The sequence below is a fragment of the Eubalaena glacialis genome, chromosome 6 (genome assembly GCF_028564815.1).
Source record: "Eubalaena glacialis isolate mEubGla1 chromosome 6, mEubGla1.1.hap2.+ XY, whole genome shotgun sequence".
NCBI lineage: Eukaryota > Metazoa > Chordata > Mammalia > Artiodactyla > Balaenidae > Eubalaena > Eubalaena glacialis.
This window is the reverse complement of record NC_083721.1, coordinates 3,829,447-3,856,562: the sequence shown is the minus strand read 5'-3', so window position 1 is coordinate 3,856,562 and position 27,116 is coordinate 3,829,447. Positions and strand designations below refer to the sequence as shown.

Here is a 27,116-nt window from a genome sequence, read left to right as displayed (position 1 = left end):
CCATCTCTGCCCACTCTCCCTGCTCCTGGCAGGTGGACGGTTCAGGATGGAGGTTGGGTCCCAGCGCCAGGGCGAGTGTAAGGTGAGGAAGGCACCTGTCTGGGTGCAAAATTTAAGAGGATGCCAAACACTCAGTAATCAAGTATAAACACAGTTTTAATACAATATTTAGAAAAAAATCAAAATTAATGCAAAAAGTCCATGATGAACAGAATATCGACATTTTAAACAAAGGCCATTGCTGACCTGAGCCATACTGGACCACAGGCAAAAGAAAAAAATGTGCACCATACATGGTCTTACTTTTTTTTTTTTTTTAGCATCTTTATTGGAGTATAATTGTTTTACAATGGTGTGTTAGTTCTGCTGTATAACAAAGTGAATCAGCTATACATATACATATATCCCCATATCTCCTCCCTCTTGCGTCTCCCTCCCACCCTCCCTATCCCACCCCTCTAGGTGGTCACAAAGCACCGAGCTGATCTCCCTGTGCTATGCAGCTGCTTCCCACTAGCTATCTATTTTACGTTTGGTAGTGTATATATGTCCATGCCACTCTCTCACTTCATCCCAGCTTACCCTTCCCCCTCCCCGTGTTCTCAAGTGCATTCTCTACATCTGTGTCTTTATTCCTGTCCTGACCCTAGGTTCTTCAGAACCATTTTTTTTTTTGGATTCCATATATATGTGTTCGCATATGGTATTTGTCTTTCTCTTTCTGACTTACTTCACTCTGTATGACAGACTCTAGGTCCATCCACCTCACTACAAATAACTCAATTTCTTTTCTTTTTATGGCTGAGTAATATTCCATTGTATATATGTGCCACATCTTCTTTCTCCATTCATCTGTCGATGGACACTTAGGTCGCTTCCATGTCCTGGCTATTGTAAATAGAGCTGCAAAGAACACTGGGGTGCATGTGTCTTTTTGAATTATGGTTTTCTCAGGGTATATGCCCAGTAGTGGGATTGCTGGGTCATATGGTAGTTCTATTTTTAGTTTTTTAAGGACCTCCATACTGCTCTCCATAGTGGCTGTATCAATTTACATTTCCACCAACAGTGCAAGAGGGTTCCCTTTTCTCCACACCCTCTCCAGCATTTACTGTTTGTAGATTTTCAGCAAGATCCTTTTTGACCCACTTCCTAGAAAAATGGAAATAAAAACAAAAATAAACAAATGGTACCTAATGAAACAAAAGCTTTTGCGCAGCAAAGGAAACCATAAACAAGACGAAAAGACAACCCTTAGAATGGGAGAAAATATTTGCAAACGAAGCAACTGACAAAGGATTAATCTCCAAAATTTACGAGCAGCTCATGCAGCTCAATATCAAAAAAACAGACAACCCAATCCAAAAATGGGCAGAAGACCTACATAGACATTTCTCCAAAGAAGATATACAGATTGCTAACAAACACATGAAAGGATGCTCAACATCACTAATCATTAGAGAAATGCAAATCAAAGGTCTTACTTTTTTTTAATGGCTTGGGTTTTTTCCAGAATATTAAGATAATTGAAAAATATTGAAGAATGGAAAGTACGTATACTGAAACGCATGACATTATTTTAAGTATTTTACTAACACCATAAACAGAATTTATACGTTTCCTTTCCTGGTTTTAATGGAAAAAAACCTCATCCATAGTATTTTCAAAATCTACTTCTTTGCTTATCTCATTTTTAATTCAGTAAATGCTATGTCTGACAATCTATCTAGACCAAGTGATGATCTAAAATAATTTAAAATTAATATTAAATATTATTTTATGTATTAAATAACATTAAACATCAAATACTTTAATGATATAAAAATTATCTAAAATTGTCACTTGATCAAGAGAAATTACTATGCATGGCAATGCTCTCATTAACATTAAATATCATTATTATAAAATATTAATGTTAAATAGCATTAAACATTTAATGTTTTAGTACCATTAAAATATTTAAGAGTTGTCTGTTGCTGGGGATCCGATGCCTTGAGGGCTGTAGTTATATTTTATCCAGTGTTTTAGTTGTTTTAGGTGGGGAGGCAAATCCAGTCCCTATTATTCCATCTTGACCAGAGTGGAATTCCTCTATAACTTTGAAGTTTTCCTCCATATTTTCAAACTTCTTGTCTCTTTGTGCTGATTCTGTGTAACTTTTGTTAGTTCTTTTTTTTTTTTTAATTGAAGTATAGTTGGTTTACAACTTTTCAGGTGTAGAGCAAAGTGATTCAGTTATACAAACACATACACACATATATATACATACATATATATATTCTTTTTCAGATTATTTCCATTTTAGGTTATTATGAGATATCAAATATAGTTCCCTGTGCTACACAGTAGGTCCTTGTTGGTTATCTATTTTATAAATATATAGTAGTGTGTATCTGTTAATCCCAAACTCCTAATTTATCCCCCCACCCATTTCCCCTTTGGTAACCATAATTTTGTTCTCTATGTCTGTGAGTCTATTTCTGTTTTGTAGATAAGTTCATTTGTGTCATATTTTAGATTCCACACATAAGTGATATCATATGATATTTGTCTTTGTCTGTTTGACTTACTTCACTTAGTATGATAATCTCTAGGTCCATCCATGTTGCTGCATATGGCATTATTTCATTCTTTTTTATGGGTGAGTAATATTCCAATATATATATACACATATACATATATGACATCTTCTTTCATCTGTCGACGGACATTTAGGTTGCTTCCATGTCTTGGCTATTGTAAATAGTGCTGCTCTGAACACTGGGGTGTATGTATCTTTTCGAATTAGGGTTTTCGTTTTTTTCTGGATATATGCCCAGGAGTGGGATTCCTGGGTCATGTGGTAATTCTATTTTTAGGTTTTTAAGGAACTTCCATACTGTATTCCAAAGTGGCTGTACCAATTTACATTCCCACCAACAGTGTAGGAGGGTTTCCTTTTCTCCACACTCTCTCCAGCACTTATAATTTGTAGACGTTTTGATGATGGCCATTCTGTAGATTCTGTGTAATTTTCTTCTGATGTATCTGCTAGTTCATTAATTCTCTTTGGTCATATGAAATCTGTTCTTTGACCCAGTTGCCTTAGTCTATTTGATCTGCTATAACAGAAAACCACAGACCGGGTGGCTTATAAACAACAGAAATTTATTTAGGCTGGAAGTCCAAGATCAAGGCACCAGCAGATTCAGTGCCTGGTGAGGGCTCTTTTCCTGGTCCACAGATGGCATCTTCTCACTTTGTCCTCACCCAGAAGAAGGGCTGAGAGAGCTCTCTGGGGCCTCTTTTATAAGGGCACTAATCCCATTCATGAGGGCTCCACCCCCGTGACCTAGTCACCTTCTAGGGGCGCCACCTCCAAACACCATTACATATTCTTATGTAAGGCATGGGGGACACAAATATTCAGTCCACAGCACCATTCATTCAGGTTTTTTTTGTTTTAATTTCAAATTATTACTTTTTCTCTAGACGTTCCATTTGTTTCTTTCTCAAATATACCTGATCAGTCCCTATACTGTCCAGTTATTTGTCATCTTTATTATTTCACTTTATTATTTTAAAATGTTTCATAAATATCTATTGTGTACCTGCCCTATGACAGTGTAACACCTGCAGTTTCCGGTGGTCTAATTCTGTTGCTGGTTGTCACTGCCAAATCTCACCCAGGGGGCCTGCCTCCTCACGTGTTCACTGTGAGCTCTTGGCTTGATCTGCTGGAATCATGAGCACCTATATTTGGGGTGCTTTCAAACAGAGGGGACTATTGTCTGATTCAATTGTGAGCCTTGGGTGACATGGACTTGAAACTGCATATTGGGGGCCCCAAGACCACGCCCAGTTTGGGTGGTTTGCTAGGACTCACAGGACCCATGGACATGATATACTGCAGTGAAAGGATACAAAGCAAATGCAGCAGAGGGGAAATGTGCATGAGGTGAGACCCAGAGGAAGCAGGAGCAAGCTTCCTGGTGGAGCCATGTTCCCTCAGCCCTGAGTGTGACAGCACATCACACCTCACACCTACCAGGGACGCTCATTAGTGGCTTGGTGCCAGTTGTTCTGCTGGGAGCTGGTCATGTGGCACCTTCTGCCCAGCATACCAAAATTCCAGACTCTCCAAAGGACAGCAGGTGTTCAGCATAAACCGTATTGTTTGTACAAACAGCTGAGGCACAGTGAGCCGCTCTGGCCCTTGCACACTTCCTAAGGAGGGCAGGCTGGCTGCGGTCACACTTTTCTGCACAGCCCGGCTGCCCCGCCCCACAGTCCCAGCTCCCCCACCTTGTCACTGCCCAAGGCTCAGCATCCCCGAGAGTGATGCCAGGGGTGCCCACCCTCAGGCAAGCCAACTCTCTCCAGCTCACGAGATTTTTTGCTTCTTGGGGGTGAGCTGGAAAGGGGGCTTGGAAAATCCCCCTATTTCTTATGGGTCTGGTAATTCATCAGAAAGTGTGTCCTATCAAGAATCCAAGTGCTTCCAAGCAGGAAATCTCAGAGCATCTAATTCATCGTGCATCAGAAATAAAAGTGTTTCATAATTATTTTTTAAAAGAATTAAAAAAAAAAACCAATAAGAATCCCTGATCTCAGGTATCAGGCTAAAAAATAAACATAAAGTTGGGAGGTGATCATCCACTGAGTAATAACTTCTCTAACAGAATGTTTGGAAGCCCAAGTTCCGTCTCTCTATCTGGGGAATCTGGCTCTCTTGGCAGCTTGCATGGTTGCTGGCCTTGCTCTTCCTGTAATCAGGGTCGATTTATCCACTAGGTACAGGGTTTAGGGTCCATGGTACTTTTAGGGAACCACAAAAGTGTTTTTATGGGGACCACAAAAATATTTTAATTTCTTTGAAAATCAGAAGGAAAAAAAATGAGGTTTTAGCGCTGAAGAAAATGTTTTAACTCACTTCAGCCTGGGTAATATTTTTCTTTTTTAATGAAAAAGATATTATATTTTAAATATAAAATATAATTTTTAATCTATATGTTTCTATGGAAGAAAGGTTCTCCCGAAGTGTCTAGGCTCAACAAAAGTTATAATGTGGCCCTGTCTTCAATGTATTAAGAAAATCACTTATTGGGAACATACTATATTCCTAGTATTGACACTGGAAATATGGTTATTTCAAAAAAAAATTTCCAAGTTGTATACATTGTAAGACTGTTCCAGAGCTCTGGTAACTCTTTCAACTGTAACTCTTTGGACCAATCAAAGTAAGTTTGCAGGGAAAGAGCTTCAGCTCCTGAATTGGTAAACCTTTCCTTAGTGGTTGGCTACAGCCATTTCCAACTATTCAGTGCAACAAATCAGGAAAAGTTCCCTGGATGTTTCTAACATTCTATGGGTGAGTAGGTGGCTAGAAACAGAGCTCAACTCTTCTTAGAGACCCAACAGCACTTGATGAAAATGATTTTATTTTAAATGAGAGGGCTATTCAAGGTTATTTTGCACTTTAAGTTCTTTTACATTACTAAAAAACAGACAAAAATAACATCAAATGTTACAAACTATTCAGTAATCCATCTTTGGTCTTTGATTTTGTGAACAGAAACAGGTTCTTTTTTTGAGGGTGGGTGGGCGTGCCACGTGGCATGTGGGATCTTAGTTCTCCATTCCCTGACCAGGGATCGAACCTGCGCCCCCTGCAGTGGAAGCGTGTGTTTTAACCACTGGACCGCCAGGGAGGTCCCAGAAATGGTTTCTTGATAAGCTCTTTGAACTGAACTTGGAGACCCAACTTGAATGCCTGTGAACACCTACTTTTCATCACTTGAGACCATTAGAACCAAAGCTCTGCTTCCTTACACACCAAATTTCTGTTTCGAGGGGAACAAATTAAGGTGTCATCCTGATGTGTTTATCACATGAGGGAGAAGAATAGGTCTGGCGTGCCTGCCATTTTAACTACTTATCATCTCTGCCACCAAAAACACTGAGGATTAAAAGGGACAGCTCTTCCCTCAGCTAGCAGGTCCCAGGCCCCCTGGCCTCCTCCTATAGAGGACACCTTGCCACCCAGTTATCCGATGACCTGGGCAGGACAAAGCGTCTAACGGTGGGTTGTGACCCATTACCAGATTAGGAAATTCACAAAACGGGTTGTGACCTAGGTTTTTCACTATAAATGAATAAAACAGAGGCAGATTTACTGTGCGGCTAATGAAGCTAGGCTCCAGGGCCCCTCACTTGTGCAGGCCACCTCGTAAATTATCCTACTATGGCAAATTGTATAAAAGTGCGACCAGGCACACACTGATCACAAGAGAGAGGTCTGCCTGTTTCCATCCTGACATCCCCTCTGCCATCATTTCTTTTGCAATGGTTGGTGTTGAGGTGAATATAGGCTTTTTGAGACCTGACTTAAAGGTAAGCTGAGGAGGGGACAAGTTTAGTTTGGATTTAGTGAGATGTATATGTGATTTTTTGGTCAAGTTGGAGAAAATTTCATTTATGAGCTGCTTGGAATTTGGAAGAATTTTTCAGACACACAGTGCTAGACACTTTAGGACATGTTAGCTAAGCTATTAATAATAAAATAACTAGTCTCACTTACCCTTCTGACCAGGATGGAGTAACAGGACTGCATTTACCATCCTGCTTGAAACAACTGAATTCCAGACAAAACATATGAAAGAATGATTTTCCAAACATTGATCATCAGGCAACGAAGAACAGTGACCACTGAGGGATGAGAAAGAAATGAGGTAAAGCAGCATCTCGACTGAGGAGCTGGGGCCACGAGTCCAGGGAAGACATAGTGGCTGGGGTTCAAGGGGAGACGACCAGAGAGGAGAAGCCTGCCCAGAGCGGCCGCTTGACCCTTCAGCGCCTACTGATCAACACACGTGAGGAAACTTCTGACGCCAGAAAAGAGCCACCCGAACATACTAGAGGGGACAATCCCAGAACTCATGCTGCTTTAAATAATTCATGGGACATTGGGCAGAAGGGGTGTATTTGCCTCAGCAGTGGAGCAAAATTAGCCCTAGATTAAATGCCACTCGGATCCCACTTAACACGGTTTAAAAACAAAACCTAAATGGATAGAGCTGTTTCCAACTAAGCTAATTATGTCCCCCAAACAAAGTTCTAGAGTATTTATAGGAATACAAAAATACCCAGCATCCAACAAGGTAAAATTCACAATGTCTTCCATCCAAAAAAAATTACCAGATATGCCAAGAGGCAGAAAACTGTTACCCAGAATGAGAAGAAAAAGAAGTAAATTGAAACCAACCCAGAAATGGAACAGATGATAGAATTAGTATACAAGGACATTAAAAAGTTGTTATAACTGTATTCCATATGTTCAAGAAGCTGGAGGAAAGATTGAAAATGTTAAGTAGAGACATCCAAGATAAATGTAAGATCCAAATCAAATTTCTAGAGATGAAAACTACACCAGATGGTTAATGGCAGATTAGACATTGCAGAAAAAAAAGATTAGTAAACTAGAAGCACAGCAATAGAAACCATCCAAAATGAAACAGAAAGAACTAAAGGGAAAATTTTAATAAAGCAACAGTGAACTCTGGAACAATTTCAAGTGGTCTAATAAATGTGTAATTGGAGTTGTGGAAGGAGAGAGGAGAGAGGGCAGGAAAGGAAAAAATATTTAAAGAAATAATGGCTGAAAAATTTCCAAATCTGATAAGAACTATAAACTCAAACACCTAAGAAATTAAACGAGCCCAAGTGTGCATGGGCAGACACACACACACACACACACACACACACTAAAAGTACACCATGGTGTGTCATAATCAGATTGCATAAAATTGGTAACAAAGAGAAGAGGAACCAAGATGGCGGAGTAGAAGGACGTGCTCTCACTCCCTCTTGTGAGAACACCAGAATCACAACTAGCTGTGGACAGTCATCGACAGGAAGACACTGGAACTCACCAAAAAAGATACCCCACATCCAAAGACAAAGGAGAAGCCACAATGAGACGGTAGGAGGGGCGCAAGCACAATAAAATCAAATCCCATAACTGCTGGGTGGGTGACTCACAAACTGGAGAACACTTGTACCACGGAAGTCCACCCACTGGAGTGAAAGTTGTGAGTGCCACGTCAGGCTTCCCAATCTGGGGGTCCGGCGACGGGAGGAGGAATTCCTAGAGAATCAGACTTTGAAGGCTAACAGGATTTGATTGCAGGACTTCGACAGGACTGGGGGAAACAGAGACCTCACTCTTGGAGGGCACACACAAAGTAGTGTGTGCATCGGGATCCAGGGGAAGGAGCAGTGACCCCAGGGGAGACAGAACCAGACCTACCTGCTAGTGTTGGAGGGTCTCCTGCAGAGGCGGGGCATGGCTGTGGCTCACCGTGGGGACAAGGACACTGGCAGCAGAAGTTCTGGGAAGTACTCCTTGGCGTGAGCCCTCCCAGAGTCATTAGCCCCACCAAAGAGCCCAGGTAGGCTCCAGTGTTGGGTTGTCTCAGGCCAAACAACCAAGGGGAGGGAACCCAGCCCCACCCATCAACAGTCAAGTGCATTAAAGTTTTACTGATCTCTGCCCACCAGAGCAACAGTCAGATCTACCCACCACCAGTCCCTCCCATCAGGAAACTTACACAAGCCTCTTAGATAGCCTCATCCACCAGAGGGCAGACAGCAGAAGCAAGAAGAACTACAATCCTGCAGCCTGTGGAACAAAAACCACATTCACAGAAAGATAGACAAGATGAAAAGGCAGAGGGCTATGTACCAGATGAAGGAACAAGATAAAACCCCAGAAAAACAACTAAATGAAGTGAAGATAGGCAACCTTCCAGAAAAAGAATTCAGAATAATGATAGTGAAGATGATCCAGGACCTTGGAAAAAGAATGGAGGCAAAGATCGAGAAGATGCAAGAAATGTTTAACAAAGACCTAAAAGAATTAAAGAACAAACAAACAGAGATGAACAATACAATAACTGAAATGAAAACTACACTAGAAGGAATCAATAGCAGAATAACTGAGGCAGAAGAATGGATAAGTGACCTGGAAGACAGAATGGTGGAATTCACTGCTGTGGAACAGAATAAAGAAAAAAGAATGAAAAGAAATGAAGACAGCCTAAGAGACCTCTGGGACAACATTAAATGCAACAACATTCACATTATAGGGGTCCCAGAAGGAGAAGAGAGAGAGAAAGGAACAGAGAAAATATTTGAAGAGATTATAGTCGAAAACTTCCCTAACATGGGAAAGGAAATAGCCACCCAAGTCCAGGAAGTGCAGTGAGTCCCATACAGGATAAACCCAAGGAGAAACAAGCCAAGACACATAGTAATCAAATAGGCAAAAATTAAAGACAAAGAAAATTACTGAAAGCAGCAAGGGAAAAACGAAAAATAACATACAAGGGAACTCCCATAAGGTTAACAGCTGATTTCTCAGCAGAAACTCTACAAGCCAGAAGGGAGTGGCATGATATACTTAAAGTGATGAAAGGGAAGAACCTACAACCAAGATTACTCTACCCAGCAAGGATCTCATTCAGATTCAATGGAGAAATCAAAAGCTTTACAGACAAGCAAAAGCTAAGAGAATTCAGCACCACCAGACCAGCTGTACAACAAATGCTAAAGGACCTTCTTTAAGTGGGAAACACAAGAAAAGAAAAGGACCTACAAAAACAAACCCAATACAATTAAGAAAATGGTCATAGGAACATACATATCGATAATTACCTTAAAAGCGAATGGATTAAATGCTCCAACCAAAAGACACAGGCTTGCTGAATGGATACAAAAACAAGACCCATATATATGCTGTCTACAAGAGACCCACTTTAGACCTAGGGACACATACAGACTGAAAGTGAGGGGATGGAAAAAGATATTCCATGCAAATGGAAATCAAAAGAAAGCTGGAGTAGCAATACTCATATCAGATAAAATAGACTTTAAGATAAAGAATGTTACAAGAGACAAGGAAGGACACTATGTAATGATCAAGGGATGAATCCAAGAAGAAGATATAACAATTATAAATATATATGCACCCAACATAGGAGCACCTCAATACAAAAGGCAACTGCTAACAGCTATAAAAGAGGAAATTGACAGTAACACAATAATAGTCGGGGACTTTAACACCTCACTGACACCAATGGACAGATCATCCAAAATGAAAATAATTAAGGAAACAGAAGCTTTAAATGACACACTAGACCAGATAGATTTAATTGATATTTATAGGACATTCCATCCAAAAACAGCAGATTACACTTTCTTCTCAAGTGCACACGGAACATTCTCCAGGACAGATCACATCTTCGGTCACAAATCAAGCCTCAGTAAATTTAAGAAAACTGAAATCATATCAAGCATCTTTTCTGACCACAACGCTATGAGATTAGAAATGAATTACAGGGGAAAAAAACGTAAAAAACACAAACACATGGTGGCTAAACAATACGTTACTAAATAACCAAGAGGTCACTGAAGAAATCAAAGAGGAAATCAAAAAATACCTAGAGACAAATGACAAAGAAAACACGATGATCCAAAACCTATGGGATGCAGCAAAAGCAGTTCTAAGAGGGAAGTTTATAGCTGTACAAGCCTACCTCAAGAAACAAGAAAAATCTCAAATAAACAATCTAACCTTACACCTAAAGGAACTAGAGAAAGAACAAACAAAACCCAAAGTTAGCAGAAGGAAAGCAATCATAAAGATCAGAGCAGAAATAAATGAAATAGAAACAAAGAAAACAATAGCAAAGATCAATAAAACTAAAAGCTGGTTCTTTGAGAAGATAAAGAAAATTGATAAACCATTAGCCAGACTCATCAAGAAAAAGAGGGAGAGGACTCAAATCAATAAAATTAGAAATGAAAAAGGAGAAGTTACAACAGACACTGCAGAAATACAAAGCATCCTAAGAGACTACTACAAGCAACTCTTTGTCAACAAAATGGACAACCTAGAAGAAATGGACAAATCCTTTGAAAGGTATAACCTTCCAAGACTGAACCAGGAAGAAAGAGAAAATATGAACAGACCAATCACAAGTAATGAAATTGAAACTGTGATTAAAAATCTTCCAACAAACAAAAGTCCAGGACCAGGTGGCTTCACAGGTGAATTCTATCAAACATTTAGAGAAGAGCTAACACCCATCCTTCTCAAACTCTTCCAAAAAATTGCAGAGCAAGGAACACTCCCAAAGTCATTCTATGAGGCCACCATCACCCTGATACCAAAACCAGACAAAGACACTACAAAAAAAGAAAATTACAGACCAATAGCACTGATGAATATAGATGCAAAAATCCTCAACAAAATACTAGCAAACAGAATCCAACAACACTATAAAAGGCTCATACACCATGATCAAGTGGGATTTATCCCAGGTATGCAAGGATTCTTCAATATACGCAAATCAATCAATGTGATACACCACATTAACATATTGAAGAATAAAAACCATATGATCATCTCAATCGATGCAGAAAAAACTTTTGACAAAATTCAACACCCATTTATGATAAAAACTCTCCAGAAAGTGGGCATAGAGGGAACCTACCTCAACATAATAAAGGCCATATACGACAAACCCACAGCAAACATCATTCTCAATGGTGAAAAACTGAAAGCATTTCCTCTAAGATCAGGAACAAGACAAGGATGTCCACTCTCACCACTATTACTCAACATAGTTTTGGAAGTCCTAACCACGGCAATCAGAGAAGAAAAAGAAATAAAAGGAATACAAATTGGAAAAGAAGAAGTAAAACTCACTGTTTGCAGATGACATGATACTATACATAGAGAATCCTAAAAATGCCACCAGAAAACTACTGGAGCTAATCAATGAATTTGGTAAAGTTGCAGGATACAAAATTAATGCACAGAAATCTCTTGCATTCCTATATGCTAATGATGTAAAATCTGAAAGAGAAATTAAGGAGACACTCCCATTTACCACTGCAACAAAAGGAATAAAATACCTAGGAATAAACCTACCTAGGGAGACAAAAGACCTGTATGCAGAAAACTATAAGACACTGATGAAAGAAATTAAAAATGATACCAACAGATGGAGAGATATACCATGTTCTTGGATTGGAAGAATCAATATTGTGAAAATGACTATACTACCCAAAGCAATCTACAGATTCAATGCAATCCCTATCAAATTACCAATGGCATGTTTTACGGAACTAGAACAAAAAATCTTAAAATTTGTATGGAGACACAAAAGACCCCGAATAGCCAAAGCAGTCTTGAGGGAAAAAAACAGAGCTGGAGGAATCAGACTCCCTGACTTCAGACTATACTACAAAGCTACAGTAATCAGGACAATATGGTACTGGCACAAAAATAGAAACATAGATCAATGGAACAAGATAGAAAGCCCAGAGTTAAACCCACACACCTATGGTCAACTAATCTATGACAAAGGAGGCAAGGATATACAATGGAGAAAAGACAGTCTCTTCAGTAAGTGGTGCTGGGAAAACTGGACAGCTACAGGTAAAAGAATGAAATTAGAACACTCCCTAACACCATACACAAAAATAAACTCAAAATGGATTCGAGACCTAAGTGTAAGACCGGACACTATAAAACTCTTAGAGGAAAACATAGGAAGAACACTCTTTGACATAAATCACAGCAAGATCTTTCTTGATCCACCTCCTAGAGAAATGGAAATAAAAACAAAAATAAACAAATGGGACCTAATGAAACTTAAAAGCTTTTGCACAGCAAAGAAAACCATAAACAAGACGAAAAGACAACCCTCAGAATGGGAGAAAATATTTGCAAACGAATCAACGGACAAAGGATTAATCTCCAAAATATGTAAACACCTCATGCAGGTCAATATTAAAGAAACAAACAATCCAATCCAAAAATGGGCAGAAGACCTAAATAGACATTTCTCCAAAGAAGACATACAGATGGCCAAGAAGCACATGAAAAGCTGCTCAACATCACTAATTATTAGAGAAACGCAAATCAAAACTACAATGAGGTATCACCTCACACCAGTTAGAATGGGCATCATCAGAAAATCTACAAACAACAAATGCTGGAGAGGGTTGGAGAAAAGGGAACCCTCTTGCACTGTTGGTGGGAATATAAATTGATACAGCCACTATGGAGAACAGTATGGAGGTTCCTTATAAAACTAAAAATAGAATTACCATATGATCCAGCAATCCCACTACTGGGCATATACCCAGAGAAAACCATAATTCAAAAAGACACATGCACCCCAATGTTCATTGCAGCACTATTTACAATAGCCAGGTCATGGAAGCACCTAAATGCCCATCGACAGACGAATGGATAAAGAAGATGTGGTACATATATACAATGGAATATTACTCAGCCATAAAAAGGAACGAAACTGAGTCATTTGTTGAGATGTGGATGGATCTAGAGACTGTCATACAGAGTGAAGTAAGTGAGAAAGAGAAAAACAAATATCGTATATTAACGCATGTATTTGGAACCTAGAAAAATGGTACAGATGAACCGGTTTGCAGGGCAGAGGTTGAGACACAGATGTAGAGAACAAACGTATGGACACCAAGGGGGGAAAGCCACAGGGGGCTGGGGATGGTGGTGTGCTGAATTGGGCAATTGGGATTGACATGTATATTCTGATGTGTATGATAATGTGTTTTATACATAAAGTTGATGACTAATAAGAACCTGCTGTATAGAAAAATAAATAAAATAAAATTCAAAAATTAGAAAAAACCACAAAAAAACGAATACTAAACTTTCTTTGGGTTATTTGTATGGAAATATGTTCATATAAATGTTTCAGACATTACATGAAATTCCTAAAAATCTTATATGTTCTGGTATAATGTTATAAGTCATAATTCTAGTTATTACTTTAAAATGTATATCTCAGAAATAACTAAATATCCTTGTCAATTGCATTATTGTGAACTTTCATCAAATCTTTAACCATGGTCATTTTTAAGTCTTTTGTCATTTACAGACAGTTCTGGATGTACTCTCATGCTTTTGCAAAAATATTCCTATAAAAGGGTTTCATCTTCAAGGAATTCATGGAAAAGACTCTGACAAGTACAGGTTTCTGGTAACTGACTATACTGCTGAACTGAATGAATAAGCCTTTCGAGAACGCTAATGGAAAACTGATGAATTCATAAAATTGTTAACAAAAGATCAAGATGAAAAAAAATTAATTACATGGGACTGAGTGAACTGATGAGGATGATTATAATTTTTGTGATTTTCTGTTTGAATAAAAAAGAAATGTGATGTAAATTTATGTAAAAAGAACTTAATGTAAAACAATGCCACTCTTCTCACACACACAAAAAAATTTGGTAACAAAGAGAAAAACTTAAAAGCAAAATTGGTATATTATGTATATGGGAACAAAGATAAGGAGAGCAGATTTCTCACTGGAAATAATTCAAAGTAGAAACAGTGAAGCAATATCTTTAAAGTACTGGAAAAAAACCCCTATCTATTCTAGAATTCTATACCCAGCAAAACGATCTTTCAAAACTGGCAAAATAAAACCTATAATGGAAAAGAATTTTAAAAAAGAATATATACGTATATATGTATAACAGAATCACTTTGCTGTACACCTGAAAGTAACAGAATATTGTAAATCAAATATATTTCAATAAAAAATAAACAAAATTGGTAAAATAAAGATTTTTCTAGACATACACAAGCTGAAATAACTTAGTACCAGTAGACCTTTTCTACAAGAAATATTAATGTTAATGTCCAGAAGGACAGTGATATCATATGGAAACTTGGATCTGCAGGTGAAATGAAGGGCTCAAGGATGGAAACTTATATGGGCAAATATAAAGACTTTGTTTCTTATTAATTAAATTCCTTTAAAAATTTAATTGACTATTTAAAGCAAAATAATGACAATGTATTGTGGGGCTAATGACATACACAGACATGAAATGTATGACAACCAAGCACAAAGGCTGCGAAGTATATACTGTCAATTCTTGTATCACCCATAAGGTAAGGTAATTAAAAAACATTAATGAAATCATAAAAACTCAGTTAATCCAAAAAAAAGAAAACAGGGAACACAGAATAGGTGAAATAATTAGAAAATGAATAATAAGATGGTAGATTTAAATGCAACCATATCAATAATCACCTTAAATGTAAATGATCTAAATACCCTGATTAAAAGACAGAGGATGTCAGATTGGATTTAAAAAATCAGTACCCAAATACATGCCTACAGGAAATATACTTTAAATATAATGACACAAATAGGTTACAAGTAGAAGGACGGAAAAAAAAATACCATGCTAAAATTAGTCAAAAGAAAGCTGGAGTAGTTATAGTAATACAAACGAAGTAGGTTTCACAGTAGATAAAGGTCATTTTAAAAATGTTAAAGGGGTCAATTAATCAACCCTGTACATTTATGCACCTAATATCATAGTGTTAAACTACATGATATAAAAACTGATAGAACCGAAAGGAAAAAGAAACAATTATAGTCCTCCCTCCCTCCCTCCTTCCCTCCTTCCCTCCTTCCTTCCTTCCTTTCTTCCCTCCTTCTTTCCTTCCTCCCTTCCTCCCTCCCTTCCTTCCTTCTTTCCTCCTTTCCTTCCCTCCTTCCTCCTTTCCTTCCATCCTTCCTTCCTTCCATCCTTCTCTCCTTTGTTAAAAGCCATAAGGTAGATCCCCACGTGGACGGCAGTCAGCCTGAGTGTGGAAAGCAGGCCCAAGGGGGGCTGGAGATTGGCTACATGGCAGGGAAACTGAGGTAATGGGAGCTGACTTTCTCACCGTCACAGAGGAGAGATACAAACCTGGAGAGAGGCAGCCAAAGAATACATCGTGTGGTATTGGATTGGAATTGAAGCTATGGATGTGAACTCACAGATTTCTGAATATGTCAGTAGGTCTACAGGATTCACAGATAAATTCAGATGCGTGTGTGTGTTTCCCCTTTAAGCCTCTGTCCACAGAAGGGCCTGGGAGCATGCACACATTAGTTAGAATCAGCATGCTCAACGCCCAGATCCTGGTCTTCAAACACCATTCTCCACTAAAAGGAATCAGACTCTCCAGGCTCCGGCAGAGAAGGGATGAGATGGGTCTGGAACATCTTGATGTGTCAGGAAGTGAGAAGATACTCAAGGAATGAAGGGGACATGCCAAAGGTCAGAGTAGCCAGTGTAACGCTCCCACTGGCTAAATCTAGGATAATCTGAGCCTGAAAATGAAAAAAAATATGGTGGCAACTGATTATAATCCATTGAATAGAACAGGAATCCATGAATCCACAACACATAAAAAAGTAAATGAACAAATTAATTTCTTGCAGTAGAAAGCCCACAGATAAATGAAGAAAGAATGAAGGTTTGAGAAAATCTCCCTTTGGAAACAATTATAAAAATAATTCAGGCAAGACACAGAAACATCAACAGATGCTAAAGTTAGTGGGTAAAACTGAGATGAATAATGGGATTTTACATAGTCTCAGAACGTCTCCCTGCAAAATATTAACAACAAAGGGGAAAAACATAATGAAGAAACCTGGTAGAAAAGATCTCAGTGGAATGATTAAAATTAATACCACCAGCAACAGGACAAACAGGCGTCGCATGCCACCCATAGGCTGACATGGAAAGAACACGGCCTCTGTGACATTCTGGTACAAAAATGCATGACATGGTCTCATCATGAGAAAACACCAGACAAACTCCAGTTGAGGGAATCTACAGGATGACTGGACCACAATCTTCAAAATGATCAAGGCCATAAAAGTCAAAGACAGACTGAGGAATATTCCAGAGTGAGGGAGACCAGAGAATACTGGGCTATCTGAGAAGGGGGCGGGGGAGCAGGGGGCAGGAAGGGAAAGTCAAAAATAATATGGGAGGAAAACGAGCCTGTTGCTATTTTACGAACTCTCAGACACACGTGCGCCGTGCTTCACATGCAGTGAGTACCAGCATCAGTTATTCCCACAATACTAGGAAGAGCTGTCAATTAGCTACTGCCACTCCTAGGTTTACTGATGACTTACCAGGCAACTGGCCACACTGGCGTGACCTGACGGGCACTTTAGCGGCGCTGGGCCACACACCCAGAACTGCGAGACCAGCACGAGGGTGATGCGTCTACACAGTTCAAGGGGCTTGTCAACCTAAGACCTGCTAATGGAACATTTCCATTCCTCCTTGGGCTTACTGAGAACCATGTAAAAATTAAAATACACTCTGGGTCTCTTATTGAGTAGCTGAATCAAAATATTGTGGGGAATATATGCAGAGGTATTCAGGAAGTCTCCTTCTAATATTAGCTGAAAATCATCAGTCTGGTTGTCTTTCATCTCAGACAAGATTTTTTTGCTGCATTTATTTATCAAATACTTAATAGACCCCTTCCCTTGCCTGGCCCTGGAGATGAGGATGGATAATAACAGCCCCTGCCCTCGGGCCCCTCCCAGCCTCGTGGCATAAACCATACATGGTTAGGCGGAGGTGGCAAGGGGAATGGCAGGACCATGTCAGTGTCTTACGGGAACACTTAGGAGGACGACTACTTTGGGCTGGAGTGAGGAGTGGGTGGATAGGGGAAGGAAGTATTTTCTGGAAGAAATGATGCCAACCACAGTAAGTGGGATCTAAGACATTCAGCTGGCTGAAAAGCAGGTTTGCATTACTGTGAGGTCAACAAACAGACCCAGGGACCCTACTGCAGAGGGTAGGGGCTGATGGCCGATCACGATAGCCAAGTTCACGCTACAGCAGGGCTACACCAGGCTTTATTTTTAAAGTGCTTCTGTGACAACATGGGGAACATTTTCCCCAGACAAATGCTGTGTAGGAGGAATACCTGCCACTCAACTTCCACGGTCCACAGAGCCAAGATCTGGCCTCTGGCTGGGGAAGTATTCCATGTTGGAGACATGGTTTTGTCACCACAAGCGTTTGCCGTCTTGGGTGTGTGTCTAAGACCGAGGATGCAACAGGAATGCCACAATCCCAACCTCAAAAAGCCGTGATTACTAAGAACAAAAGGCAAACCTAAGTTTTTTAAACAAAACAAAATTTGGTGGCAAATTGAATAGCAGGGCTAAAGCAGATTAAAATAAAGATTAAACCACTTATTCCTGGTGCAGTGTGTTCAAGAAACTTTTAACCAGAGGCTCCCAGGAGAGGCTAGTTTGGGATAGCAGGCGGGGAAAACAAAACCACGGGAAGAGGCGAGGGCAAGCCCAGATGGACGGACTCGGCATTGGTCACCCCAGCTCTTCACTTACAGGGAAAGCTAACAGCAAAGGAATGAACACGTCTTGGTGTTTTGGAAGAGCTAGATTAGAATGATAGAAGATGCTGCTGCGTGGAAACCCTTAAAATATGAAACAAAACTAGTTTATCGATTGCTATGCTGAAATGTCAACGCAGGGTGCTTAACACGTTCCTTTCATGCATTTACCCCACAATCAGCTTAAAAACTACTCATCTGAACAGTAAAAAAAAAAAAAAAAAAAAAAGGTGGAAAAAGATTGCCGCTTATGGTTTTTTTTTTTTTGGCCTCGCCACGTGGCATGTGGGATCTTAGTTTCCCCACCAGGGATCGAACCCACGCCACGCCCCCTGCAGCGGAAGTGCGGAGTCTTAACCACTGGACCACCAGGGAAGTCCCCGATGGGGTTTTAATTATCATGTATTTGTGGTGCCCAAGTAACTTAAGCTTCAGTGCAAATTTCATTCTACAAGCCACCTGGAGCGGTAGGGGAATTAAATCTCTCTCGTGACTCAGGTGGCTATTCATACTACCCAAAGAGGAGGGCTTTATCTCATAAATTAAATTTTCATAAATTTAAACTCTATTAATTATATCATTAAAGTCCAAAACATCCCAATGAGACCATGATTCAAAACAAAATACAGTACAAATTTATTGACTCCAATCAACCTTAGTCAAGATTTAAGCAAAGTAAACAGATAATTGGATACAAATAAGCAATGGCTTAACATTAGGTAGAAGTCCTATTTTACGATGAGTTTTCAGTCCAAAAAAGCTTATTCCTAAATAAAATTGAACAATGATTTCTCTGCTGAGGCGTATGACAACAAAATACACACAGTTATAAAGCCACATCTGTTTTTCTTTTAGCAATAAGCGTTCATTCAATGAAAATTTTGAAACTGCCTTGATTACTGTCAATAAGAAATGATCACCTTTTGAGAATTAGTATTAACCAAGTGTAACTTTGTGGAAAATCTGGACAGCATTAATAAATGACTAAAGAGCACGGAATTCAATTGTTTTAAAGATTTACAGTAAAATACTTTGGTTCCCAAACGACTGTCTCTAAATGGAATTTTTTAAAAACCTGACATTGACTCATTTTTTCTCTTCCAGAATCTAAACACGGACAGTGAGTTTTCCCCCCAGTCACGTGGCAACGGGGCGCCCTAGCGCACACGCCGGGAAGCACTGAGCGGGCACCCCAAAAACTATGCAAACGTCAAGTTACTTAAAGTGCTAAAGCCACAAGAGAAAAACCTATTTGTAAAACTTAAAAAAAAAAGCCAGTGTTAAAGAACTTATTAAAGAATATGTGCTAGCATTATTTAAATCAATAATGCTTTTTACAAGTATTGCAAAAAACATCAGACACATCAGAAATTGATAAACTGACTCGTGACATTCCAATATTAATTAGTGCAATTTATAAAGAAACCTGTTATGAATGACATTATTTTTGCAGTAAGAAAATGAAAATAACTTTACTTCCTGAAGTTCCAGATTTTGGCTGTACACACACACATCCCCCCCCCCACACACACATCCCCCCCCCCACACACACACACCCCCCCCCACACACACACCCACCCACACCCACACCCACAGTTTGAGGGAACAAAGGCCAACTTGGATCATTCCATTCCTGTCCCTCCCTCATCCGACCGTCTGGCTGGCCTGATTACACCTCTTTTCTCCACCAAAGGGCACATTTTATTCTTGTCTCAGTTTCTACTCTTAGCACCAATGGGTGCTGTGTGTGGATCAGACTATCACCGATTAAGTGCTGGGGCATATTTTTAAAGAGAAGGCCATGATGATCATCTGTTCCCAAACAGAAAACCAGGAACCACATCCATCTCCCTACAAATGCAGACAACGTCACTGTCGAACTGTTAGCTGTATATTTTGACAAAATTATAAATGCATACTAACCACAACTAGTTTTAAAGGTGAATATTCTATTACTCTTTAGATATTTTTACCGTAAAAAATGCACACGATCTGTTACCTCCATTGCTTACTTGGATAAAAACACACTTTCTGTGGTGTTCCTCCCTCCCCCAAATGAAGAAAACGATTCAATAACAAGTTTTCGGATTAACAAAGAATATATTAAAACATCTGACATTCTTTCCACAATTGCATAAAAAAGCAGGCATCCTGAATACTTACAAGGAATAATGAGCTTTCTACATTTTCAAAAATTAATTACAATCAGAAAAAAAACATTTTCAAGAATATCTTTACTAGCTAACGTGTTTCAGCAAGAAAAGGCCAACTTGTCTTATACCAAGTATTTGCCTACTGGCTGAGATAAACATTCTTAAACAGAACTTTACTGAATAAAGCAATTTATGTGTCTTTCATTATTTTACATCTTAACATTTAAAATAGTTAAATGAGTGGAAGCCTATTTTTTGACCACCAAAATAAACTCTTTCAGCCTGATGCTTTTAAGGTACAGTATAAAAAGTAATAGAAAAACCAGAACTGCATTACAAATGTTTTTGGTTCAAAATTTTCTTTGAAATCTTATGTTCCTTGCCTAGACAAAAATGTGAACAAGACCAAACACTGGCAATTTAAAAAATCTAACAGATATGCAGAGCCTATATTTAGATCAAAAATATTTTTTATTAATTAACGTTATTAAAAAATCTTCAAAAATGTAGCATAAAGGTTCAAGTCCTGGGATCCTGAATTTACAATGCCAAGATCCCATGTATCATGGAATTACTAACCCATCCTTCCACAGCCGTAAGTAACGATTACTCTGAAGGAAACTGGCTTTCTTTGAAGTGATAGCTACCAGGACGATCAGAGTAAGAAATACCACATTATACAGGCAGTGAATTCAAAGAACAGTAATCCATCACATAAAATCACATGCTTTCGTTTTCTCTTTAAAATGCATAGATTTCTTCAAGAAAACATAAAGATGGCAATAATCAATAACTGCAACTTGATTTTATTTTACTTTCTCCATCAAATTTAAGAACAAAAATAGGAAGTAACCATATTTGGGGACTTTTGATAGTTTCCAAATGAAAGAATAAAAGGCAAAATTTCATATGTAATTTCTACAATGTACAAAGTCAGTTAGAATTTTATAAAAATGCTTGTGTTTCAATAAAAAAGTAAGAATCCCCTTCCTACCGCTGGTATGGAATGCGGGTTATGACACTGATGAGCAGACTTCTGCTAGAGCACCCATTTAAGCACTCAGCAGATTACTTCTCAGTGACAGTAGTTGACTTTATTTGAAAGAACAGCTTGCAAAAAAATTAATAAGCTTGGAGGCTTAATCCATCATTACCTTGAAAGAATTTAGGGGTTTCAACAATATTTCTGCTTTTATATATCTCACTTCCCCACCCCTGCCAATGAAATAAACTTCTTTTCCTTTTGAAACACCCCACTGAACTTTGGATTACACCTACCGAAAGGCTTTGAATTACAATTTACACAAAATAAAAAAAAAGAAAAAGAAGCCCAAGCCCTATGGGCCAAAATAAGTAGCAAGCACTAATTTTGGACCCTTGATAGTACTTTAATACATATTTATGGAATATTAAGCAATGACTTAAAGCAGAATGGTTTCACTGTGGACACTTTACCACCATAAACTCCAAAATTTCTAACAGAAATCACAAGACAAAGAGGCAGGAAAATTGATTATTGTATATATTGTTCTCAAAAAGCATGTGGAGACTGCAGTGTGGCTTCTCCCTCTGCTTCAAGTCTCTGAAAGTAAACGGTAATTTGGGATTTAGAGCAGCTGTACTCACTCCGGGGGCTTGGGATCTATGTAAATATATGTCCTGACCTTACCTGTTATCCTAATGTCGTTAAATTCAAAATTTGTGCCATATGCTATCTTTGTTTTCTGTCCCAATACACTGAGAGCTTCAATTTGTGACAGCACAAACCAGAGGAAAGCAAATACGCACAGCCCCTCGATGCTGGTCTGAATTCCGAGCCGTGACGGAGCACTTTTGGTTACCATGCCCGCCACTACCGAAGCTTTGGAAACCGACGTGGAGGGCTTCCAGAAATCTTAATGTTTTCATTTCCCAAGTCTTCCATCACTAATTATATGAAATGACCCAAGAGCAAGTTTTTGTTATTTTATAAAAATCTAAGTATTACTATTGCTGATTTATATTTCTCACAATTTTCATACAAAAAAGAGTTCTCAATGACCACAAAATACCAAATATTTATTTTTATCAAGTGTCAGGATAACTTATTAAAGTTGAGGTTTATCATTTTTTATTGCTTAAGTATTCTAAGATCTTAATACTGCAAACTACTCCACTTCGTTCCGATACATTTTCTACTTACAAACACGGCTGAGATTTAACCAGAACTTAGGCGTCTTAAGAGAATCAAAAGAAGAAATACTTGAACAGTGTTTCACTAATTGCAAATCAGTAAAAACAAAAAAACCCAAACCACCTCAAGTAAAAGATTATACTGATACCATGGAATGAGGAACCATGCAAACGACCAAGAACAAATTTCAACAGTAATGAAGTCAAGTCATCCTGTGACTGTAAGGTCCAGAAGCACAAGGTATTTTGGAGTTTTTCTAGGTTGAGTAAGGACACTGCTGATGAACATCAGTTTACCTCAAACTTATATTCAAGCGTGACAGTTTGCAACCTTTATTACTCCTTTCGGAAAGACATTTTGTTCCTTATGACACAGTTCAGGACACAGGCTGAAATCTGGCGAGGGGCTCCGGTCTCCCAGGAGTGAGGCGGGCGGCCTTTTAGCTGTGGGTCTGCTCGTGGCTCCAGAGACTGAACGCCGTCTTGAATGTCCTATGGCAGAGCTTGCACATAAACTGTCTTTTAAACGTGATCGCGGAGAGGGGTGGCGCGTGGTAGAACAGCGTGTCTGACTCCCGGGCCGCGAAGAGCTTGTCGGCGCTGGGAGCCGGGTTCTCGGGCAAGCCCGTGGGGCTGTCGGGCTCCAGGGGCTGGATCTTGGGCAGCGGCGGGGGCAGAGGGGGCGGCGACGGGGAGCCGGTGGGGCCCGGGCCCACCTCGGGCTCCCGGTGCGCCGGGTCCTCGGCGGCCTGAGCCATGTGGGACTGGAAGTGACTCCAGAGCCGGAAGTTGGTGCGGAAAGCCTTGTTGCACACGTGGCAGATGAAGGGCTTCACGGAGCACAGCAGCTCCTGGTGCCGCTCCAGCTGCTTGGGCGCCGGGAAGGTCTTGCCGCACTTCTCGCACGGCCACAGGTCCTTGGGGGCGGCGCCGGGCTCGGGCGCCTCCTCCTCGGGCCCCTCCGCCGGCTCCTCTTTGACCTGGACCTTCAGCGGCCTGGAGAGGCTGAGGTCTTCGGGGAGGCAGGGCGAGTCTTCCGGGTCGAAGTTCACGGGCTCCGGGCCGTGGCCGCCCGCGGGGTCGTCTTCGGCGGCAGTGGTGGCGGCGGCGGCCGCGGCGGGGTCGGCCCGGCCGGCTTCGGGCAGGGCCTGCGGCCGGGCCGGGCCGCTGGCCTCGCCGTTGAGGTCGGGCCGGGGCGGGGAGGCGCCCGCGGCCGGGGCCATGCTGTTCTGGTTGTGCACCTCCACCTGGTGCCGCCAGATGCTGAAGGCCGACTTGAAGGTGCGCATGCACTCCAGGCAGGTCAGCTTGCGGTACTCGCACTTGCCCTCGTGCTCGCGCTTGAGCTCGGGCGAGAAGAACCTGAGGCTGCAGTAGGGACACACGGTGGCCGTGCGGCAGAGGCGCTCGTGGCTCCCCTGCTCTAGAAGAGAAGAGAGCTTGGCGTTACAGAGGCGGCACAGGTAGAGCTCCGAGCCGCCGCCCGCCGGGCCCCCGGGCACCACGCGCTCCCTGGGCCTGGCGGCCCTGCCGGCCCCGAGGACCTTCTCTCCCGGGTGCATCTTCACGTGCTGCTTGAGCTGGGAGAGGAAGCGGTAGGCCTTCCCGCAGGCCGTGCACACGTACGCGCCTTTGGCCCGGGACCTCAGGCTCCTCTTGATGGCTTGCGCGGGGGAGCCGCCGGGGCCCTGGAAGCCGGGCCGGCCGCGCCGCAGCTTCAGGATCAGGGCCTTCTTAATCTCCCGCTCCCTCACGATGTCGATCAGCTTCCTCTGGAACTTCTCGTCCAGAACGGCGTGCGAGCTGGCGGCCGGCGACGGGTTCTTCACGATGCCGTGCTGCGTCTGGCAGTGCGTCCACACTTTGAAGTTGGTGTGAAAGCGCTTGTGACAGATGTCGCAGGCGTAGGGCTTCTCAGGGTTGTGGTACATGTTCACGTGCCGGTGAAGGCCGGCCGTGGATCTAAAGATCTTAAGGCAGTGTTTGCACTTAAATTTTTTGTTTGGTCTCGCTCCCTCCAACTCAGCGAATTCGTCCTTGCTCAAGCCAGAACCCGGGAAGTCGGCCTCGAGGAGAGGCGGGCCCGAGCGCTCCTCGCCGGGGTCTCCCGCGCCCGGCGAGACCCGGCCCTCGGCCTTCGGCTGCTTGGCCGGCAGCCTCCTGTCCGCCTGGAACCGCCTCTTGGCCGGGAGTCGGCTCGCGTCTTGCCGGTCGTCGTCCGCCTGCGGGACCAGGTCCCTCGTGGCGGCCGCGGCGTCCCCCACGGTGACGCGGATGATGTCGCCGGGCTCCGGGGGGCTGCGCGGCTCGGCCTTGACCCGCACCTCGGGCCCGGGGGCCGCCCCCGGCCGCTCGGCCGGCTGAGAGGCGCTGAAGGACCGGAGGCGGTGCGGCTGCGGGGCCGGGGCCCGGGCGTCGGGGGCCGCCGCCTCGCTCGCGTCCCTGGAGGACGGCCCCCGGGAGAAGGCGCCGAGCGCGCTGCCCGCCGCGTCGGCCGAGGCCGAGCAGGAGCCCTGCGGGGGCTGCAGGTCGGCGGCGGGCGCGAAGACGGGCACCTGGCTGTCCATGGACAGCGAGCGGCGGAGGAGGCTCTTGACGAGCGGGCCGCTCCTGTCCACGGCCTGGGCCCCGGGCGCCGGCCCCGCCGCCGGGATCACCAGCCCCAGCCTGGAGTAGTAGAGCAGGTTCCGGTCCTCGCCCGGCCCGCCGCCGCGGCCCGCCTCCTTCAGCAGGAAGGGCGTCTCCGGGGCGCCGCGCAGAGCCAGCACGGGCGGCCGCGGGCTCCGCAGCGCCAGCTCCACGGCCACGCCTCTGGGGAGCGCAGCGCTGGCGCCCGGCCTCTCGTCCGCGGCCGCCCGGTCCTGCGGGGGCTTCGAAGGCGGCGCCGCGGCCCGCTTGGCCAGGCCGCCTCGGCTCGGCTCCTCCGACGGCCCAGCGAGGCCCGCGGGGCCATCTTTCGGCCGACTCTTCTCGGCTGCCGCCACGTGGTGCGCTGGCTCCGTGGGCTTGGGGCCGGGGGCCTTACTGGCGTTGGCCTGGACCGCGATACCGGGCGAGGGCCGGGGAGGGTGGCTCAGGTCGGCTGGATTCTGACTCACGGTTTTCCCCGGGGCTTCGTTTCTACTTTGACAAACGATGACGCTTCTCTTTTGAGAACTGTTCTCATCGTCTTCTGCGAAGGGCTTCTTTCTGTTGGGACACGTTGGGAAGGGGGCCTGGGGCGTCTTAGAAGCGATGTTGGTCAGAAAGGAGATGCCCAGGCTGTAGCCTAGTTCCTGCACAGCAGCAAGGCTGCCTTTCTCCACAAATAAAGACGAAGAATAGATGTAGTTCAGCACATTGTCGAAAGCATCTGGCTCACAAAAGTCCAGCTGGAACACAGTCTGTGACTCGTTCTCCTGATTTGTGAATAAGCTCTGGAAGTACTCACTGCTGGCAGCCAGGACATTCTTATGCGCGCGGAACTTCTGGTCCCCCACGATCAGGAGCACGTCGCACAGCTGCCCTTTGAGGCGCTCCTCGTTGAGGGCGCTCAGGAGAGAGATGGCGTGGGCTGGGTTGATGTAATGCAGCAGCCCCTCCATGCTCGGGCTTACCTGCAAGACAAACGTGCAATCACCGTGAACAGCGTGGTGAGAAGCTCCCCCAGATGAGGGCTCCTCAAGGGCCGGGAACGTCAGCTGTCTTCTCACAGGTGCCAATGCTTAGCAGACTGTGGCCCAAAAGAGGTTTCTGGATGAACAATCTTACTTAAATAACAAGCAGAATATACAGAAACAAGTCTCATGGCTTAAGTAGGTCATCAATCATTAAAACTGAAGAATTTTAAGAACTAAGGTCTGTAACAGGCATTTCCATACCAGCAAAAAGGCAGCTAGAACTTGGCAGGTACGTAGAGAAGCAATATTTGAAAACAAGGTTTATTATCCATATTTAGGGCCCATATCCGTTTGAGGCTTAATTCTATTCCTTATTGGCTCAGAGAGTAAGTATGAAGTACCGAACCCCACAGAGTCCGTAATTCTGAAAGGAAAGCAGTTTTGTTAGTGGATATGATTAAACACAATGTGAATTAACAATAGGCTGTAAAGCAGAGGTCTCAAAAATAGGTGAGAATTTGGAAAGAGGGAAATCATTTGCTAATTACTATTGCATCAAAGTGTTTAGCAAAGGTTAGAAATATTAAAGAATGAAGAAGTTTGTTTTCTTTCTTATGCGAAACACCTTGCAATCCGAATACTATTTTCTTACCAAATTACACTTTCAACAATAGCACAGTAGAAGCTTTAGCCTGGATCTAAACTTAATTATACTAATTCTAAACTAAGAGGTTTGACTTGAGATTTCACTGAAACTCTCTTCAAATCTAAAGGTGAGATCTAAAGGCCTACTGGAGGGCTGGTGGCGGGGGTGGGTGTTTGCCGAGAGGCTGGGGTTGAGATCCTCCCTTGCGGTCCACTAGCATCTCAGATTAGCAGGTCCCTCACGTGAGACGGGTAACAACTGTGCCCTCCTTTAGG

General features: G+C 42.5%; 1 protein-coding gene across 5 annotated transcripts in view; it reads right to left on the bottom strand.

The window, feature by feature from the left end:
- Window positions 1-522: 522 nt before the first annotated feature.
- Window positions 523-27,116, bottom strand: part of ZBTB21 (zinc finger and BTB domain containing 21) — a 36,810-nt gene continuing 10,216 nt past the window's right edge. For 4 of the 5 annotated variants that reach the window (XM_061192848.1, XM_061192849.1, XM_061192850.1 and 1 more), the window contains one exon: window positions 22,779-26,192. In XM_061192848.1, coding sequence (XP_061048831.1) covers window positions 23,037-26,180 — 3,144 coding nt within the window. In that variant the 5' untranslated portion in view covers window positions 26,181-26,192 and the 3' untranslated portion in view covers window positions 22,779-23,036. Of the gene's footprint in view, window positions 1,153-22,778; window positions 26,193-27,116 lie in introns of those variants that run through there. The other variant, XR_009701232.1, reaches the window with a different exon arrangement.